This window comes from Channa argus, chromosome 20 (assembly GCF_033026475.1).
Source record: "Channa argus isolate prfri chromosome 20, Channa argus male v1.0, whole genome shotgun sequence".
NCBI lineage: Eukaryota > Metazoa > Chordata > Actinopteri > Anabantiformes > Channidae > Channa > Channa argus.
In genome coordinates, this window is record NC_090216.1 from 2,881,915 (window position 1) to 2,901,813 (window position 19,899).

The window sequence follows — 19,899 nt, forward strand, 5'->3', positions numbered from 1 at the left end:
CAGTAAAGTACGGAAAAGTTTGAAGCTAATTTATAGGAGTCTGAAAAGACAAGACAGAAATTATTAAGTGATGGTGTCACCAGCAGCCTTTGCAGCAATGAGCCAGTGTGGATGACCTGTCCAGTGTGGACGACCTGTCCACACTGGCTCATTGCTGCATTGCAGCTTTGAACATCTCATTCTTCAAACCTGCAAAGAGGCAGTTTAAAATCACCAGTTAAACAACATTTTCTGTTAATCATAGTTTATTAAAGTTTTTTGGGTGTTCTGTTGCCTACTGACAGGTGGGATCAGCTCCAGTATGACCCTCATCACAAGGGACTAGAAGTAGATCTAAAGAAGGAAAAGAGACAGAGGAAGTTGTTTGATATCAGCATTTAGCAGCGACCAGGTATGAAGTAAATATTACAGTATTTTACTGTAACAAGGTTTTGATATGTGACATTAATCTACACTTATGTTTAGCAAACAAAACGCTACTGTCCTCTAACATAGATTATGTCACGTAGTAAATTTAATAAATTTAGATTTAATAAAATCAGTTTTTTAAGCGTTTCCATTGTGAAACTCTGCGCAACCTTTTCTATGCTGTATGTTCTTTTTTGCATAATGAGACTTTAAAATAAATTGGGAAAACGTCATTTTTCAATATAAGTGGGTATAAGAATGCAGTTATTGTTCCGATTTCAAAGTTAGATAATGCAGAAAAACCTATTAAAAAACCCGATTGTTTTAATTGGGTCGTTGACACCATGTGTCTCCGCCCTCCTTTGCTTTTAGCTTACAGTAGTAAACAGCTGGACAGAAGCTGCTGGTTGCTGCAAACTTGGATCAAGGTCCGAGCAAAGAGCCGTCAGTCGTCACTGTCCATCCTTCACTGGACTCTTCTCCAGGTTCAGTGTCAGAGTGGGGCTGAAGAGTCTCTCTGCGTCCTGGTCCAGCCCATCAGTCCCTGTGCGCACAGACCGAGCTGCAGCACCATGATCCCCAACGTTGCGCTTTGCTCCCTCCGGATCGACCAGTGCGTCTTTTCCAGAGCTTTTAAAGCTTTGCAGACACCGTGGACACGTCGGGCGGCATTACCTGCTGCAACCCGGTGAGTAATGCAAAGTAATGAGACAGTTTTTAGACTGTCATAAAGAATAATGCCACACCTTCAGTGTTGCTGTAACCCCTGTTGGATGACCCCCCCCCCCCCGTTGGGCTCCGTTTGTTTTTGTTTTCGTTTTCTCGTGAATCAAAATCAGCGTTTGCATCGGGGAATCATGTGATTGTCATGACCCAGAAACACCGTGGCCTTCATCACATCTTTAATCTCTGCTCCTCTCCCGTTAAACTTTGCTTTAGGCTGCGTGGAAAAAAACAAAAGACAAAGTAGTGGGACTGAAAAGTGAACAGGAAGAGGAGGAGACTGACTATAATAATGAAATACACACAGCATGAACACAATCATGTTTTACTAGTTTGCACTGAGTTGTGTAGATGTTCAAATGATTGTGTTCACCTCCTGCATCACTGTGGTTATTCAGCAGAGATTGAGCACTGAACCACATTAACACATTTAACATTTAAACAGTATAAAATGTTTGCTACACTATGAGTCAGTGACACAGTGATTCCGATACTTCACTACAGTAATTTGTCACTTTTTAGATTCTTATTCACTGTTGATCCTTTTTTTTTTTTTTTGCCTTGCACGATTTCTTCTTTTCCTCTCACTGTGAATCCGGTTGTTCTGCTGACCTTTCAAAGTGGCCTGGCCCCTGTACGCGGAGGTTTTTTCCTGGAGTTAACTTTAATGCAGGGAGTGAGTCGTTAAGAGTGAGAGCAGAGTTGGGTTCAAGTTAAGGTTACAGGACGCAGATATGCGGGAAAAAAAAAGATTCACAGGGGCCAGTGTGCTGCAGTACATATGAGAGAGAATGAGCATTATGTTGAAGTAGGAGACTTCTTATTTGGAGTTTGAAAGTTTGAACATTAGTCACATAATGGAAAGATCCGAGATGAGATGAACAAGGTTTTAGGATTTTTTTGTTGAATTTATGTTTTCTGCGTGGAAAAAAAGAATTGTTTAAAATATTGGAATGCACAGCAGGAGGGGACGTGCTTCCTATTAGCACCAACACTTTCTGTCTTGTGTTTTCGTTCTGCCTTTCTTTGCCTTTGTTTCCCACGTGTTAAGACCGATGCATTTGGGCACAGGGCACAGGGCACAGGGCAGGGGGGGGGTGGGGAGCTGCAAATGTTGGCCTTTGGATTCCAGCTGGGGATAGAGATTGAGCTCACTCAGAAATATTTGATCTGTTGATGAAACCTCATCGGAAAATGCAGCTGATTTACCAAGGAGGCAAATTTGTTTTTGGAAAACAGAGGAAGGACAAAGGTCTTAATGGGGCTTTTATGCTGCACCGAAATGTCCAGTCAACCGAAGCCTTTTCAAATCTGAACAGCAGAAATATTTCAGTTTCTACTATAAATGTATATTATTTTCCTAATCATTGAATTGTTTGCTGTCACATCTGTGTAAAACCCTAAAGTACTTCATTTACTCTTTATTTCAAATAGCAAAAAAACACATATTGTTTCATAAATATATTGCTGAAACTAATTAAGTAATTAAGACGAATTATTTGTCAATTTTTGCTAGAAAAAGAAAAAACACTGAATCAATGAATTATCAAAGTTGTCGGTGATTAATTTCTTGTCAATTCTACAAGACAACTCAAAGAGACGTGACAGTATCTTTCTAACAGGACTGAAGTTCTTTCTCACTCAAATCTATCGAATGTGCTCACAGATTCAAACCAAATCAATATGGTCCCACTAACCTGTTCCCACAGTTAAGCTGCAAAGTGTCAAACTCTTCTAATTCCTGTTTCCCTGCAGTGGAATCCACGTGGACTCTCCACCCATCGTCCCGACTCTCACTACCAGTTATGCCCACGGCACCTCGTCCACATCTTTGCTCCACTCTACAGTGGCAGAGACCCTGCTGAGGTCTGTGGAGCGCTGGCCTGACAGAGAAGCCATGGTCTTTGTACAAGACGGAGTCCGCAAGACCTTTGCCCAGTTTCAGCAGGATGTGAGTCCTTAGCTTATACAGTATACAGTTAACACACGAAATAACGTTTAAAATCTAATAAGATAAAAGTTAGTTGAGGTTATGTTGGAAATCAACAAAGATTATGGAGCAACATGTCCAGCAACACATCAGTTCCATATAACATGTTGTAGGTCTTTTAGATAAAAAAAGTTACGGTGAGAAATCTGAAACTGGGTAAAGGAGCTTTGGAAAAGTCTTTAAGGTTCCCGGCAGTTTTAATCATCCTTTCGTCACTGGGCCAATACACAGTATCGACGCCAAACAAACATTTTTGCTGTGAATTGTAATGTTCAGTCTAAGCCACTAAGATTAGCTGAGGGGGCGACGCTAATTGTGTTTATCCCCTAAAGCAGAAACCAGTGTATCAGATTTCACAGTAAAAGGCTGAAGTGAACTGCTTGTTCAGTCTCGTTCAGGTCATAGACTTTCACCCAGTGAGTGTAAAGAACATTTTATGTGGTGTCACAGGTTGAAGTCATTCACCCGAACAGAGTACACCTAGTTCTCAGATAGCGGGTAGCAAACCTTCCAAATGATGATAATCAGATCCACTGCTGTGTTTCTTCTTCTTCCCTTCCACCTACTGTAGGTTTACTAATGATTTTGCTGCTGCCGTTTCTTCTCATGTGATTTTACCTTTGTGGTCTCGTGCTACCTCTACCCTACATGGCATCACGAGTACAGTCTGACATCCTCACAGATAATTGATGCATCCGAACTGTTTTATTCAAAGTGCAGTGCCGTTCTTGGTACATTTGTCTTCTGCAGACAAAACATAGTTTAACAAAAAGCTGCCTCTCAATGATTTTTGCTCACACTTTGCTCCTAACTAGAAGCGTTGGGCAACACTGTGACAAAATGAAATTACATCCACAATCTTCATGTGAAGTTGAGGACAATCCAATAATCTGACATGGTCGGTTTCCCACAGGACTGCGACTGCATGCAGACAGAGTGACGGGCTCTGATAAATCATTACATTGTTTATCCCTTATGCACAAGTTTGAAAAACTAGGAAACCCCATTTTTAAGATGAGGATTCAAATGGAAGTGTAGGGAAAACATTTGTTGCATTCTGGGTGTCTGAAAAGAACAAATGGCATAAAAAAAAAAAGATCCAAACAAATCCAGTCCAGAAATGGCAAAGTTGTTTACGTTTGTGCAGGTGGACCAGGCTGCAGCTGGACTCCTGGCACTTGGACTGAAGAAAGGGGACCGGCTTGGCATGTGGGGACCCAACACCTACGAATGGGTCCTGTTCCAGTTTGCCACGGCCAAAGCCGGTGTTATTTTGGTGAGTCAGACCTGTGGTGTGGCAGCACGCGGCACTGGAAAAAGACAAAAACCGTTTTAGTGGAAGTAACATCGATTAAAGCATATGTTTACTGTATTTTCAGTTTAATCCACAAATCCTACAAAAACACAAAACCAGCTTCATCCTAAGTCTAGTTAACCCATCAGTGAGCCACACTGAGTGACATGATACACATTTTGCAGTGTATTTTTCCTCAGACCGCCTGCTGCCACAGCTGCTCACCAGAGCGTCACATGTGGATCAATCTGCCACTGGAACTGGTGTCCAACAAATTACTACTTAGTTAGGAAATTAGTAGAATAACAGAAACTGTGGCATGGACATTAGCTGAGTACATAATGTGAGAAAAACAGTGAAATGAACCATTGTGAAAATAAAGAAAAGATCATGGAGGACGAACAAATCTGTGAACACGTTTTGCCTTTTGTTTTACCGCCCAACAGGTGTCTGTGAACCCGGCGTATCAGCTGCAGGAGGTGGAGTTCGCTTTGCGGAAGGTCAGTGACGTCTACAGGCCGGTTTTCCTGTGATGCAATTTTCAGAAAGCTGAATCCTCCGCTCTCCGTCTTTTCACAGGTCGGTTGTAAAGCTGTAGTTTGCCCCACGGAGTTTAAGACCCAGAAGTACTGCGACATGCTGAGACAGATATGTCCAGAGGTCGAGTCGTCCAGTCCAGGAGACATCAGGAGCTCCAGGTATCCTTCTGTCGCCGACAAACACATCACACATCTTTCTTTTGTTAAACTATAAAAAATGCAGCTCCCATAAATCCTATTGCCTCTAAAGAGCCTTTTTTCTTCGGTTTCTCGTCCGTTCACTTCGTTAGACAATCATTAATTATTATTAGGATACTTCTTAATTTGGTCATTCACAGGAAACAAGGTTTTGGCCCAGTTTGGATGGTTCTCACAGAGTCTAGTGAAGCCAAACCAAACAGTTAGTCTTTATTCTTCAAGTGAAAAACACTGCATGACAACGCATGAACAAACTGTATTTGCAAAACAATTATTCTGACTTTTACACTTAGGTTTACATTTATTCATTTGCCAGAAGCTTTTATCTACAGTGAGTTACAAGAAAGGTGGAAAGCAGCAAACAATCTACTGTAAGTGCCTTCATGAAGTGGTGGGTTACATACTCAGATAGGTAGAGTCTGATCCTTCTGATGCTGTAGAGGGCAAATCTGCTACTAGAGAGATGGAGGTGATGCGGTGAATAAAGCTCAGTTGCTCGTCACATTTCTGTCAGACTCTGTGTGTCGACAGTCTGTTGAAGTTGAACAATGCAAAAAGTTGATGCTGATTTATTTCACCTCTGCAAATAAGTCCATGGTTTGAGGAGGATTTTAATTAAAAGTCAGTGCTTTGTTGTAGTTTTGAATGCAGCTGTGACTCGGCCTTCCACAGCTGTTTTTGATGGAATGCAAAATGAGTGGGTGGTACCAAGCTGGGGAAAGTTTATCTCCTGAGCTCAGCATATGATATATTCTGTTCCTTTACATGGAGCAGTCATTTGAACAGGGAACGTCAAGAGTTAAAATAGAAACATTTGTGCGTGTCCCCTCAGACTCCCGGATCTCCGCTCTGTGATCGTTCTGGACAGTCGACAGCCAGGAATGCTGTGTTTTGAGGACCTGATGCAGGCAGGCAGCAGCCAGTACGTACAGCAGCTGCAGGATCTGCAGAAGACGCTGTCGTTCGACGACGCCATCAACATCCAGTTCACTTCGGTAATTGTTCTGTTAGAAAGGCAACAGGCAACGTTTCCAAAATCTGCATAATTCCCACACAGGGGCACGTTCACAGTGAGTTTTTGTAGAAAACTGAGGGTTTGGGGAAATTATCCAAATGATTAAAATAAAAGCATTACAGCAAAAAACACTTGTCTTATAAAAATAGCATATTCTATTTACTGTAGGTAAACAAATAGCAAACTAAGATTGTTATTACCCATTACAAAATTTGATGCCCACAATTACATAAAAAATATCAAATTTAAAATCCAAATTCTACATTTGGATATGTAATATTCAGGTTTTGTTTCTGATCAAGTTTTGTGTTCATCAGTACTCAGACTTTTTATTCCCATTTTACTTTCTTTGTTTGCACATCCTAAAATTTCAAGATTTTCTTGCTTAGCCTGTAGAAAAAAACTGAAAATGTACCAGTGACTGTTTTCAGTGCCAGTTAAAAGTCCCCTTCAAAAGTATTGGAAGTGCAGGGCCAACACATTTGTGTTTGCTGTAAACTGAAGAGATCATTATGAGACAATCTGTGAGAGCTTCAGCTTTTATTTGCTGGTATTTACATCTGGATATATTAAACAAGAGCAGCATTTTTCAAATCAGATAACGTGAATTATAGGTTAGCAGAAGTATCTGGTTAGTTGCTTGAATTATTTACTACACATGGGGAGAATCCCCACAAAATGAACATCAACTAAATGAGGCTGCAGGAAAAGCCTGGAAAAACAAATCCAAAGACGAAACCAACATTTTTGTGATGTCAGTGAGTTATAGGCATGATGCAACAGAAATTATTTATTATATAAAGCTTTTTATCCAATACTTTTGATGACTTAAATATTTAAAAGATGCTGTGCTCGGTGTTTGATATATATAGATCCAGTGTAAATACCAGGAAGTAAAAGTTAGACTTTAGCTAGAATTCCCTGTGCAGGAAACACAAATGCATTGGCCTTGTATTTCCAGTGCTTTTAGACATCACAAGGTTGTTGTCAGGAAACCTCGATCACTTGAAAAATAATCTGTAGAATAAAGTGTTACAGAAATTCCAAATCGAATTCCTCATTATCTCATTTAATACGTCCACAAATTCTAGTTTTCTGTGCTTTTAGACCACTAACTACTGGCTTAACCATGTTTACTTAAAAGAACCTTGACACACTGTGCTTATTTATTTCCATTTATTTCTAATATTTGTCACCAGGGCACAACTGGGACTCCAAAGGGTGCCACCTTGTCTCACCACAACATCATCAATAATGCCTACTTTGTTGGCAGAAGAGTAGGATACAACTGGAGGGTGAGAGCACAGTTTTCTTTACATCTTAGGAGTTTTGAAGCCACATTTAGATCTAATTTCTTTATTAAGAGGTGCAAAGTTGAGTTGTTAATATGTTCAGGATCCTCCCTGTGGCTCTGTAACTTCAATTTAGATTAATTCAGCAAACGCACATCACAGAGGAAAGTCAGAGAAATGGAGGACAAGACGAGAAAAATGTTGTTACTTGTTGCCCAATGTGGATTTTAGTCTTTTTGTGTAATGCGTTGACTACAGGAGCAAGCAGATTAACCGTAGTAGTCTCCTTCTCTTCCAAACCGTGTGCAAGAACATTTATGGCTTTTGCACATTGTCACATTGCAACAAGGAAAGTTCTTCCTGAAAGCGGTGCCACAAAGTTGGAAGAGCACTGCTGCTGAAAATAAACCTGGATCCACATACTGTACTGTAAACTTGGTCATATATCAAAGCATCTTCTCAGAATTTCTTTAGAGTCAACTGCACAGATTTCCTGCTTCCACAAATGTGACCCCTTTTATCTCCTGATTTGCTTCCTGTAGCCTCACCCTCGCATCTGTCTGCCTGTGCCTCTGTACCACTGCTTTGGCTCTGTGGGTGGTGGCATGTGTATGGCCGTGCACGGCGTCTCCCTGGTCTTTCCCTCTGCAGGGTACGATGGGAAGGCCAATATAGCAGCTCTGGAGAGTGAGAGGTAAATTCCCAGGCCCTCGGCCAGTCTCTAAACAAAGAGAATAAAATAATAAAACCTTTCATAAACCTGCAAGATGCAGCTCCGGCTTTTGCAAACGATTAAATGCAATTTGAATATTTGAAAACATTATTAACTCTGGAGATGCATTTTACCCTAAGGCTGATGCAAAGGTAGGAAAGAAGTCACCTCGGGATCAATTAAAAAGCAAAGCTGAAAGGCATTTTCTTTTCTGCAGGGAGGCCGTGTGCACACTGTGCAAACATGTTTTTCCCAGTTCAAAACATGCATTTAATTTAGACACAAAGCATTTTTCTTAGTAATTGATGTTATTTCCTTTAAATTGTGCACTGATGATTGTAACGTGATGCATGCTGAAAGAATGACCTGAAGAAATTTTGTGTGTGTGTGTAGTTCCAGTTCCTTTGGTGTCAAAGGTTCAAACAGTGTTTCAGTGTGAGGCTGCAGATTCTGCTGAACCTCAGTTTCACAATCTCAGACATGATCTGCATGATCAGAGACAAAGAGACTCAACAACTAATTTTCATTCACTCTCGACCATATTTCTATGGTTAGAGTCGCATTTAAAAAATGGCCTTTAGTTTTTAAATGTTTAGCCAAAACCAAGCTTCATAAAAGAATTGCTGAATATTAAATTATGCCTGAAGCAAACAGCCGACATTTTGCAGGAAGAGCACTGGAGGAAGATAGTTTGGTTGCTTTTTAAAGTCTGTTTTTAAAAAATGTGTTGATATTGGCCAAACTGCAAATTCCTTCTCACTGTGCTTCACTTTTAGTGAAGCTTCCTCACCTGTACAAACTAGCTAAGCAAAGCAAAAATGATTAGGGCTGGAACATTTCAGGGAAGATTCAGTGTGCTTTCCATTGGAAACACAACAAACGTGCAGCACGTAGAATAGAAACATGCAGAACACCTACTGTTATCGCCAACCAAGTATAACTGGACACATTTTTCACAGGTTTAACCCGGCAGGATGAAAATGCATTTGATTTAATAGTAAATTTCTTTTCTTCTCAGGTGCACTTTTGTTTACGGCACCCCCACCATGTATGTTGACATGGTTAACCAGCCCGACTTGGCTAAATATGACCTGTCATCAGTGGAAGGAGGTGAGGAGAAAACAGATTTTATACACAGCAGCTGCATATCCATAAGCTTTATTTTGAAAGCTTCACAATTTTTTTTTTTTTTTTTTTGTGTGCTGATATTTTTCAGAATCTTTAGAAATTGCTTTTCCCTAGAAGTGTCAATGTCACAGGTTGCATGTCTGCTTTTTGTCCTGTAGGCATCATGGCTGGTTCCCCTTGTCCTCCAGAGCTTATAAAGAAGATTGTTTCTGTAATGGGCATCAAAGGAATAACAGTGAGTGCAAAAAGTATATGATAATTAAAATGGGTTCCGCCAAAACATCTGTGTAGACAAACTCACTAGAAATTGTCGCATTGATGCATTTGTGCGTTCAAACACCAGGAGGAGACAAATACTTAGAAAAATAGCCGATTCAACCAGAGCATCAACATACGGTATGTGTGACGCTCCACCTGCAGGCGTCCTGTAAACAGCAGCACGTATGACCAAAACACTGGATTTTACAAAAGGTTTATTGGATGTGAACATGTGTTATCACTTCCAAAAGTCCAGCACATATAAAGATATTGAATAATATACATTAGATATACATAAAATCAGCACCCGCACGGTGGGTGGCAAGACACGGTTACCTTTTTCTTACAATATATATCAGTTTTATTTTAAGTGAGTTGTTAAAATATTACGTATATGACAAAAACACATGGCCCTGTATAACTTATTCAGCTTCGTAGACATGCGTCTCTCTTCCTGTATTGTCATTCACATACATTCAAAGTGAAATAAATCCTGTTTTTTCTTAAAAACGTTGAAATATCTTCATGCAGGGCAAACACAGCTTAGATTTTGTTGGCTTCACCTTTAGTCTTAACCCACTGCTTCAAAGTCTTGGGAACTGTAACTGGCATCACGAAATTAAATGACTTCATTCATTGTTTATGCATTTAACCGGCAAAATAAAAGAGCATCACCTGTTTGTAGGAAACCTGCGTGCTGCGTATTAAAGCAGGAAATGGCTTAATGTGTAATACAAGCAGAGTGTGCAGCAACACACCCACAAAGAATTAGCACCCGATTCTGCAGCGTTACGAAGCATTTGAGCCTTTTGTCGTTAATTGTTTCGTTTTTTTTCGGGCCTGCAAACACAACTATTACCGACCATGTTTGGCAGGTCAAAGGGCAACTTCACTCATTTAAAGCTTGAGGGCTCTACTTTGGGGAGTACATGTATGTGTGCATGTCTTTTTGTACTTGGACCCAGTTTGTGTATTTGTCTTTGGAGCCTTCAAAGGAAAAACTCAATTATTAGAAGTGGTCAAATGTTATGATTCAGTTTTGTCACTGGTGTGTTCAAATACTTTGACACATTTACACACTTACGTTCTCTTTCATATAAGAGTGAAATGCTGTTGTAATGGGGAGCAGTGCTGCAAAACAAGCAGATATGATGAGCTTTCTTTTAGCTGAACATGGTGCTTCTTGCTTATCAAGACGTTAAAATGCTTCTAGCACCAGGAAGAGACAAAAACATTTGCCGCATTGATGTTTGTATTCAAAATAGGTTTTATTTTGGTGATTCCCTGCTTAGTCTCCATCTTCATCTTACTTTAATATTCATCTTTGCTATAAATAAATTCCGTGAATCTTGTCTACGTGTGTTTGGGTGTGTGAGAGACGATGTGTATCTACGAATACACAATGACAGTATTTTGACAGATAAATTCAAAAAAACTGGAAGTAGAAGGAGTTAGCGTTGCATTCGTCGCACCCTGTAGCCGGTGGCCTGGATAGGTTCCTCCTCAGCGTCTCCTGTGAAAAAGGCACAAGATCAGCAGCCAAATCAAACAGACTGCCCTCTACACGGAGACCCCGTGGCCTGCACTCAGTGCACTGGACCCCAGGGCCAACGTGGAAAACGTCAGACGGGGACACAGGGGAGGATCGAGAGTGCTGCGGTCAGGAAGAGAGAAGTGAAAAACAAAATCACGCAAAGCCAAATCGGGGCCACTTAAAGACCACTTTGGGCTTCATGTTGTGACCTCTATCACATGGTGCAGAATCCCAGATAAAAACCTGAATACTAGACCAGGACCTGAGGGGTGCGATTTTGGGCTTAACTAGACCAGAGCAACAAACAAAACTGCACCTCAGGTATTTGCAAAACTAGTGATCAGTGAGGGTGTCACTTAAAAACATTTAACTTTTTTTTTTTTCTAGCTTTTAGTTTGATGGCACGGAATCCTTTTCTTCTCCTTTGAACCTCGCTTGTGAGTCAGACTGGAGCTACTTTATCATTGTCCGTAATCTTCTTCTAAAATAGTTTGATGACACCAACTAGAGAATTAACACCACACACTATTCATCTCAATGCATCTGCACTACAAACCTTTGCCTGTTGCTTTGCATTTTCTTTTGCAGATGTTTTTGTAATGAAGTTTGCACTAAATTTGTATTTACAGTCTGGAGCAATATTGATTAAATCCACATTTCCCACACATCAAACTCTTCCTTTAACAGCACTGTACCTGTACAGCTGCGTGTTCAATGGCGTGTTCCCTTTCTGGGCCTCCTTCCCTTGGCTTTGCAGTTACCGAAGGCAGTGCTTTCTCTGACTTGCTTGCCTTTTTGTTGTGGAGGGGAGGCACACAGTGCATCAGGACGGATGCGACTAGAGTCCATCCACCTGCGGGTAGAAAAGCAGAGTTTTTTTTTTTGTGGTGACTTTCACATCCAGTGCCATTAGCAAGTTGCCATCTTTAGTTCCAAGTGAAATGTGGGGGTTGGGATTCAGTCCTTCCAGGATTTCATGGGCAGTAGTTGTTATGGCTGAAGCTCAATTGGAAACAAGTCTGTAGATTTTTATTTTGCTGTGCCCCAGTTTCTACATAGTGCAAATACTAAAACAAATGTAGTCAAATACAGCCTTTCTAGTTTTTGTTAAAACTGTGTCAGAGAACATTTGCTCCAACGTTTTGTTACTGTTATGTTAAAGTCATCATCATCACTATGGAGGCTCCTAAAAATGGGCAAAGTGGGATTTTTTTTTTTTTGCATTGCCTTGGATTAAGGGCTACACCTTCTCGTAATTCCCTCTGATTTCTAAAGGAAAGCTGACCTGTCTTATGATGCTGTAGCATATTTATAAAGTGTTAGACCTCCACAGATGGCAGCCACAGAGTGGGTGGATTCACCATTATCCGGAAGCAGCCTGTACCACTGTAGCAGAGACGCCAAACTTTAACTCTGTGCACTGTTATTAGGTCGTATCCAGCTGCTGCTGAGGCAGAATGTACCTGTGATTATGATTGCGATGATGCTGTGGTTGATGGTGAAACACTAACTACAGAGATGACACAGCCAGTTAGAGCACCTGCAGCTGGGTTCTGCATTTTGAAACCAATGCATCATCTTCTGCTGTACAGTACGTCCATCTGCAGTGTATTAGTCTATAGCTGCTGTGACCCTCAGGCGACTTTGCAGCATGAAGTTTTGTACTACAGATGGTTTGAATTTGTGTGCAGTGGATTTGAGAAGAGCCCTTTAGTTGTTTGTGTTTCAGGTGAGTCTCTTACTTGCGCAGTGGAGTAAGCTGGCACGTGCAGCTCCACGGGTTGTTGTAGAGGGTGAGGTTTGTGATGGTACCAAACTCCAGGCTTCTGGGAAGAGACCTCAGCTTGTTGTTGTCCAGGTGCAGTGACTTAATCGCTGTCACGCCAGTAAACGCCCCATCAGAGAGCTAGAAAAAAGGTGCAGAAAGATGAAGTGAAGATGTTGTTAATCACATTGAAGCAGTGAAGGATTCCTATTGGCCTGCAGTGTGTAGCTTGCACAGTGGACGGTGTTAAAATATGGCTTACGGCCCGTCATGCTGATCCACCACCAGCACTCAGCTTTGTATTTGGCAGTAGGCAGACAGATGCAGAGTGAGGGGAATCTCACCAGTGTTTCTCTGCCATGAAAGCCTCCTCTCATCCTTACTTCTGCACCCGCACGTACGTAAACACTCGCACTCGCTGCCCCTTTTTTTTTTTTATCTTCTGCTTCATATGTATCTGCGAGGGTGCTAAAAGCTTCGGAGAGGTGCTACATGAACTCCTCTATGTCGTGTCAAGTTGTGTCTCCTCCAGCTGGAAAAGGAAGGGCACATCAGAAGGGAGCTGTGCTTTGAAGGGTGGATTTATGCGAGTCTGGAGGAGATGAGACTGTTTGGAAATTTCCACTGTAAAGCGACAACTTGTTGAGGGTTTGGTATTTTGAAGCAGTGGAGGATGGATGACTTCCAGCATGGCTGAGGTGTTTTCTTCGGGACATTCCTCTGCCAAGAAAGCTTGCAAAGGGCCCAATTGTCCATTCAAGCCGGGGTAATGGCAGGCTAAAAATACTCCCCTCCGTGTGCCGTGGAACACCCTGCCTCTATTTACCTGTCTCCTAACCCCTCCTGACCTGTTTACAAGACTCTCCCAGCCAAAGTAGAAAACACACTTTGCTCAAAATAACATTTGTGTAATAATTAGACTCCGACTTGCTTGGCCGAGGCCCAGCAAACAAAAACCCTCTAAAAATATCTGCATATGGCTGCGAAATGGTTTAATCTCACCGGCCGTGTGTGTGTGCTGCGCTCCCCGTCTCCCGCTGTCTCCGCCTGGCTCTCACACAGTCCCAGCGTGAGAAGGTTGTTATTTTACAGTTTTCTTCTCCAGGATGCCTCCATACTGTGGTGCAGTTACACTCAAATATTGGATTAACCTCAAGCGTGAAGCAAATGTGCACTCAGGAATGTCTCAAAAGCAAAGCATAGAGCTCACATTCATACTACAGCTGTTGAAGATGTTGATAAACGGATGGATACAGAGAAAACGTGTCTAATGTCTGAACATGATGTAGAACGAAATCCCGAATTAAAATCTAAAGGTGTTTTGGTTCTTGCATATTTTCTCCACCATAATACACCACAGAGGAATGAAACTCGATGTTCTGTCCAAAAACACAGTCACAGGGCTTCATGAGTTTGTCCTATGAGTGGTTTTCCTCTCAGTCGATCGGCTGAGTGATTTCTCACAGCTGAAGCTGATTTTATTCATTCTACTGTTCAAACCCTTATATTCAGAACATACTCAATTAGGGAATTATCGGAAGTTCTGCTTTAAAGATAAACCAAATTAATATTCTGGGTTCAAAGGACTTGGTTAGGGGGCCTGGTGGCTCAGAGGTAGAGCATTGGGTTGGGATGCAGAAGGAATCCCCGTTAATCTTTAAAGGACTTGGTTATTGCTAAGAGTTGAGGCAGAAATCGATAAGTACTGTAAAACCCGAAGTGTCTTGCTGACTGCATTCGAATGTTCATGGAAATTTAAGTTAACCGATGCTTAAGAAGATACCTTTCTCTTAAAGGGGACTTCATGATGGATGGTTAGTCTTATGTGTTAAAGTTGCACAATCAAATGTTTGTCCATATCAAGTGACCTCCAGTCTGCTGAGAGCAATGTCATCACCTTTTCTACCTTTTCTGCTTTCTCCATTCAAAACATGGAAAATAAATCTGCATCACATCTGCATGAATACATTTCAGTTACAGAAATTATGTGCGTGGTGGTTTGTTATGTAATACATTCAGTTAGACTGCTGGTATGAATGGTGCAGTACTACTGTAGACACAACATTAACATGTGTCCAGACGTTTACTCCACAAACAGTTATTGACTGTCTGCAGAGGGGGTTTGCTGAAATATAATCTGCATAACTTTAATATTAGAATCATTACAAGTCTGTGTACTAAATACCCAGAAAAACCACACACTGACCTTCTCCAGACCCATACTGTCCAGGTGTAGTTTCTCCATGTAGCGTCCAAAGCTCTGGAAGGCGTATTCTGGGATGGTCTTCATGGGGTTCCCCCCCAGTGTGAGTTCCTCCACCACACGCAGTTTGCTCATTGCCGGGCTGGGATAGGTGGACAACTTGTTCCCGTCCAGGTGAAGTATAGCGATGTTCTCCACATCGTCCAGAGAGCCCGGGTGCAGGGTGGTCAGCTCATTTCCACTCAAGTGCAGCCAGCGCAAGTCTTTGGCGCCTGTGAAGGTTCCCGGCCGCAGCTCCCTGAGCTTGTTGTTGTTGAGCTGCAGAATAAAGAGATTGATCATGGGGGAGAAGATGCCCTTGGCCAGGTCGCCGATCTTGTTCCCATCTAGGTAAAGGTAAGTCAGCTCAGTGAGATCCTCAAAAGCGCCGGGCTTGATGCTGCTGATCTCATTGTTGGACAGGTAGAGGTAGATGAGCTTTTTCAGCCCCTTGAAGGCCTGGGATCCGATCTCTCGGAGCTGACAGTTCTGCATGTGCAGAGAAATGAGTCCCTTGCTTTCGCTGAAAGCCCCTGTGGGTATGCTGCTCAGGTTGTTCCTCTGCAGGTTCAGCAAGCGGGTGGCTTCTGACACCTGGGGGATCTTCTTCAGCCCGACGTTGTCGCAGATAACGTGCTGAAGGTCACCGTGGCAGTGGCACAGGGTCGGGCACTGGCTTGGTGCTCCCTGCACCGCGGGTCCCAGGACCAGGAGGCAGGTCCCTAACAACAGCCAGCTCACACAACGCATCTTGACAAGCTCCTGATTATGATCTGGTGAGATTGTCTTCAAGTCCTAGCATAAGAAGAACCAACAGAGCTGTGTTTACAGGATTTTCTGTGAGAAGGCGAGCAGAGCTGTAAAAAAAAGGAAAATGTACGAACTAAAGTGCGTTTGTGTCAAGAGAGAAGCAGGCAGAGAGAGACGGAGTGAAAAGGTAAGTGACTCAGCAAAGGTGGGCAGTGCACAAAGACATTTACTTGGAGAGGAGGATGGCCAGTCAACAGGATACACAGCACTATTTATAACATTTACTTGTGGAAAAAAATGAGGAGGGTTTGCCAGGGTGTTGGAGTGAGAGGAAGTCAAGTGTCTCTGAGAACTTAACCCTGAATGAGCCCATTTTTTTTTTTTACGTACTTCATTTTTGCAGAAAATGAACTGACACATTGATGCACATGTCCAGAAAATCAGAACCCCAAACATGCTCTGCAGTAGTTTTACATGCGTTGATAACTCGAGCAACTTCAGTGTGAATGTTTAACAACGTGGCGCGAGGTGAGCTTCGATCTGTGCACGCTGGCCAGACGCCTCTATTGTTTTTTCTGTCTGCAGTGGCAGGAAAAGGAGCCACTCCTGTGCAGCTGTTTTCTAACCTATAATCGTCTCCAGATGTTAGGCAAGAAGCAAGCTGTTGTTCCAAGTCATAACAATCGTAAAGGATACTTCCATTATCCCAGGAATGAAGCACACCCCTGCAAATTCCACTGTGCATTCTCTGTTTCCAAAAAGGAGCACGTTATTATGAATCCGTTGTTTCCAGTTGAACCTGGGAGTTGTTTTGATGATTATGGCAAAGGTCTGATACTGGCACCATGTGAGAACAGAGCTGTGTTTTTGCTGTTCTTTACACCTGCTTCAAATGATAAAAGTAGAAAAGTTAAAGCAGATTTTGTTGACTGGCTCAGTTCAGAAGATGGTTTGGCTTGGAGGGACCCACCCCAGATAAATGGAATCTAGAGTTTACTTAACAAATCTAGCATTTTATTGGGAATATCGCCTCCGCCCTGATTTTCCAACAGACTCAAACCTTTCTTCTTGATTTGAACTTGCACCTGTAAGTAATGTATTTTATGCAAATAACGTGCCTCTATCCTCTGCAAGCATTTTTTTACCCTGTCTTTAGGCTCCGGATCAACAAAGTAACTCCAAATGGAGTAAAAGTGTTTAAATCCCCTTTGAAATATAGTTTAGATTATGTATAAAGTTTCCAAAACGATGTATATTGTAATGTTTAGAGCCAGAAATTCAATCAGCAACTGTTGTGCTTCATTAATATTCACTGAGAGTTTGAGGTTTACTCAAAGAAAAGTGGTTTCTGGTTCCAGCTTTGTCAATTTGAGGCTTTGCTGCATTTACATTACAAATCCACACTGAAGAGACAGTTTAAGATTCTTTGGAGTGTGATGTGTCGCTCCCCCCTCATCTCCATGCAGATTGGATACGGCACCACAGAGAACAGCCCCGTGTCGTTCTGCGGCTCCCCAACAGATAACATGGAAAGGAAGTCTGAGACGGCCGGGTACATCCTGGATCACTTAGAGGTACCTCAAAATCTATTTAAAGAGTCATCATTTTGTTTTAATTCAGCAGCAGGGATTGAACAAGGTACTGTGTGAAATGTTCATTCATTTCTTTCTACTTTATTTGCTGATTAGATTCAATTCTACTCCACAGGCCAAAGTAGTGAACCCTACAACCAGAGAGATTGTGCCACTGGGAATGACGGGGGAGATAATGGTCAGAGGATACTGTGTGATGTTGGGATACTGGGCCGATGAAACTAAAACAAAAGAGTGCATCACTACAGAAGGCTGGTACAAAACTGGGTGAGCAGAAGGTCCTGGTTAAATAGCTTTACAAGTTCTCTGCAGTGATGGGAGAATGTGGCAGAAGAACGTCAGTGCCTCAGTAACTCTGCATCATTTGGACCTTTTTAATGAAGTGATTAGATTCTTAAATTCTTTTTTGTCCAGAGACCTCGGCAGCATGGACGCCTACAGCTACTGTCAAATCGAAGGCAGGATCAAAGACATGATCATCAGAGGAGGAGAGAACATTTACCCAGCGGAGATCGAACAGTTCCTGCACACACACCCCAAAGTGAAGGAGGCACAGGTGAGTTCAAACAACAACAAGCTGCTGTAAATTTATGTCGATATGATTATGGAGAATTAAAGGATCTGGATACTCAGATCTGATGTAACTAATAAATGAAGCTCTGCTTTTAACACTTTTTCTGTGCATTTTTGTGTCCTTAGTTACTTGGAAACCAAATCAGTAACAAAATGAGTGAATCCTGCTGTCTAGCACTGTCAGTCAATATTCAGATTTGTTCTTATGAACTCCGACATCCATTTTGTGTCTGGAAGGGCGTCTTCATTTCAGCAGCGTTACTCTCCTCGTCTTTGTTCTCCCTCTGTTTATCAGGTAGTTGGAGTTGTGGACGAGCGTATGGGGGAGGAGGTCTGTGCCTGCATCAAACTAGTGGACGGACAGGACTGCACTGAGGAAGAGATTAAAGCTTACTGCAAGGGACAGGTGAGGTTTTTGTTGAGTGATTGATAATGAGCTGAAAGAATATTATGCTTTTGTTTCAGTTTGGACGACTCTGCTCAGTATTTTCTTCGCCTTCTCCTTTCAGATCTCCCACTTCAAGATTCCCCGTTATGTACTTTTTGTGACCAGCTACCCACTCACTGTTACTGGAAAGGTAATTACTAAATTCCTGAATCTCAGGTGAGCTCATCTATTACGTCCTATGAATGACAAATGAGGTTCATTTAACTGTTTACCAAGTCCAACACAATCACTTTGACTCCCTTCTGGTTCCTGCGTGTCTCTGATGGAGCACATTACTATTACAGTAGTTTACTATTAGTTTTGTGTCGCTCTTGAACAACAACTGTTTAAGCAGCTCCTGTAAATTACAGTCCATCCACCATTTTCCACTTATCTCGAATAAAGTCGTGGTGGCAGCAGGTTTGGGAAAGTAAACATTTAAACGGTGCTCAGTTGATACTAAGGGGCCCAGGATATTTTGCCAAGAAAATATCCCCCACTCCATTAAACCACCACATCCAGCCTGAACAGTGGATGCAAGGCAGGATAGATCCATGATTTTAGATGGTTTCCCCAAACTTCTGACATCCAAATGTTGCAGCCGAAATCTAGACTCAGACCAGGCAACATCCCACCATGAGATTTGTAGCCTCGGTTTCCTGTTCTTAGCTGACAAAGTAACGATTCGACACATTTGTCTCGCTCTTGTCAGATCCAGAAGCACAAACTACGAGAGCAGGCTGAGGAGAAACTGGGACTGAAGAAAGCCAAATGAGGGGCTGCACTAAGGACGGAAGAAAAGACAGGCTGAACACGTTAGATGCTATTTTCTTACTGTCCAACAAAAAACTAAAGCAACAATGAATTAATCCAATGAACTGGTAAAAATATGGTCTATGTTTCTGCGTTTTTATGTTTGTTTTTAAGATTTATGTCGTCTCTATTAACCAGTTGGCCTGTAGTTCAATACCACGTCCCCACCCTGTGTGTGAGGACAGGTTAATGTAACGTTGGTTTTGTTCTATTCAGGACACATTTTCCTTTAATGGTCCACTGTTTGAATATACATGTGTTACAGAAATATAACCAGATATAAAATGGTCTAGGAATCAGTGAATATCTTGTAAGACTGTTTAATCTATAGTATAATGAAGGTGAGTGTCAGTCTTTCTTTGTTACCCTACAGAAAGTCTTTTTTTTTAATAAACCTTGTACTTCTATTAAAACCAGGCATGGGCGTTTCTGTCTTTACGGGAAGAATGAAGGTATTTTAATTGATCTTGGAGGCAGGTGTGTGAATCCGGGCTCTGGGAATGACATTAAGAGACACTCTCATACGCTGAAGGTAAATGAGAACGTTGTGGCATTGAAATTGAGCAAGTATCACACACACACACACACACACACACACTGAAAGCTGTAAAGAATTTCCTTTCCAGTCTGACTGAAGTACATGTGC

At 41.9% G+C, this 19,899-nt stretch overlaps 2 protein-coding genes and 1 long non-coding RNA gene across 4 annotated transcripts; 1 reads left to right on the forward strand and 2 right to left on the reverse strand.

Annotated features, from left to right (window-relative positions):
• Positions 1-227: 227 nt before the first annotated feature.
• Positions 228-2,969, reverse strand: LOC137105741 (uncharacterized). The gene is made up of 3 exons (XR_010911857.1): positions 2,829-2,969; positions 786-1,348; positions 228-333 (listed from the first exon to the last, which is right to left on the reverse strand). It is a non-coding gene; the product is annotated as an uncharacterized lncRNA (long non-coding RNA).
• acsf2 (acyl-CoA synthetase family member 2) lies at positions 961-19,670 on the forward strand. Of its 2 annotated transcripts, XM_067488279.1 has the most exons (16): positions 961-1,096; positions 2,887-3,082; positions 4,269-4,397; positions 4,862-4,915; positions 4,995-5,113; positions 5,985-6,147; positions 7,367-7,462; positions 8,002-8,153; positions 9,190-9,281; positions 9,458-9,534; positions 17,315-17,422; positions 17,556-17,707; positions 17,855-17,996; positions 18,309-18,419; positions 18,523-18,591; positions 19,153-19,670. In XM_067488279.1, the coding sequence occupies exons 1-16, from the start codon at positions 981-983 to the stop codon at positions 19,213-19,215; spliced, it is 1,839 nt and encodes a 612-aa protein (XP_067344380.1). In that variant the 5' UTR covers positions 961-980; the 3' UTR covers positions 19,216-19,670. The 2 variants fall into 2 exon arrangements, with proteins under 2 accessions (XP_067344380.1, XP_067344381.1); XM_067488280.1 differs by lacking the exon at positions 4,269-4,397.
• chad (chondroadherin) lies at positions 9,758-16,125 on the reverse strand. Its single transcript, XM_067488286.1, has 4 exons — positions 15,063-16,125; positions 12,834-12,997; positions 11,787-11,944; positions 9,758-11,070 (listed from the first exon to the last, which is right to left on the reverse strand). The coding sequence occupies exons 1-3, from the start codon at positions 15,846-15,848 to the stop codon at positions 11,803-11,805; spliced, it is 1,092 nt and encodes a 363-aa protein (XP_067344387.1). The 5' UTR covers positions 15,849-16,125; the 3' UTR covers positions 9,758-11,070; positions 11,787-11,802.
• Positions 19,671-19,899: the final 229 nt, after the last annotated feature.

Bases quoted from the DNA above. Each gene is read 5' to 3' on its own strand.
- acsf2 (XM_067488279.1), top strand. From the start codon at position 981: ATGATCCCCAACGTTGCGCTTTGCTCCCTCCGGATCGACCAGTGCGTC. The intron at 3,083-4,268 runs GTGAGTCCTTAG...ACGTTTGTGCAG, and splicing joins TTGCCCAGTTTCAGCAGGAT to GTGGACCAGGCTGCAGCTGG. The intron at 17,423-17,555 runs GTACCTCAAAAT...TCTACTCCACAG, and splicing joins ACATCCTGGATCACTTAGAG to GCCAAAGTAGTGAACCCTAC.
- chad (XM_067488286.1), bottom strand. From the start codon at position 15,848: ATGCGTTGTGTGAGCTGGCTGTTGTTAGGGACCTGCCTCCTGGTCCTG. The intron at 12,998-15,062 runs GTCAGTGTGTGG...CCTTTTTTCTAG, and splicing joins ACAGTATGGGTCTGGAGAAG to CTCTCTGATGGGGCGTTTAC. The intron at 11,945-12,833 runs GTAAGAGACTCA...TTCTACCCGCAG, and splicing joins CAGCTTACTCCACTGCGCAA to GTGGATGGACTCTAGTCGCA.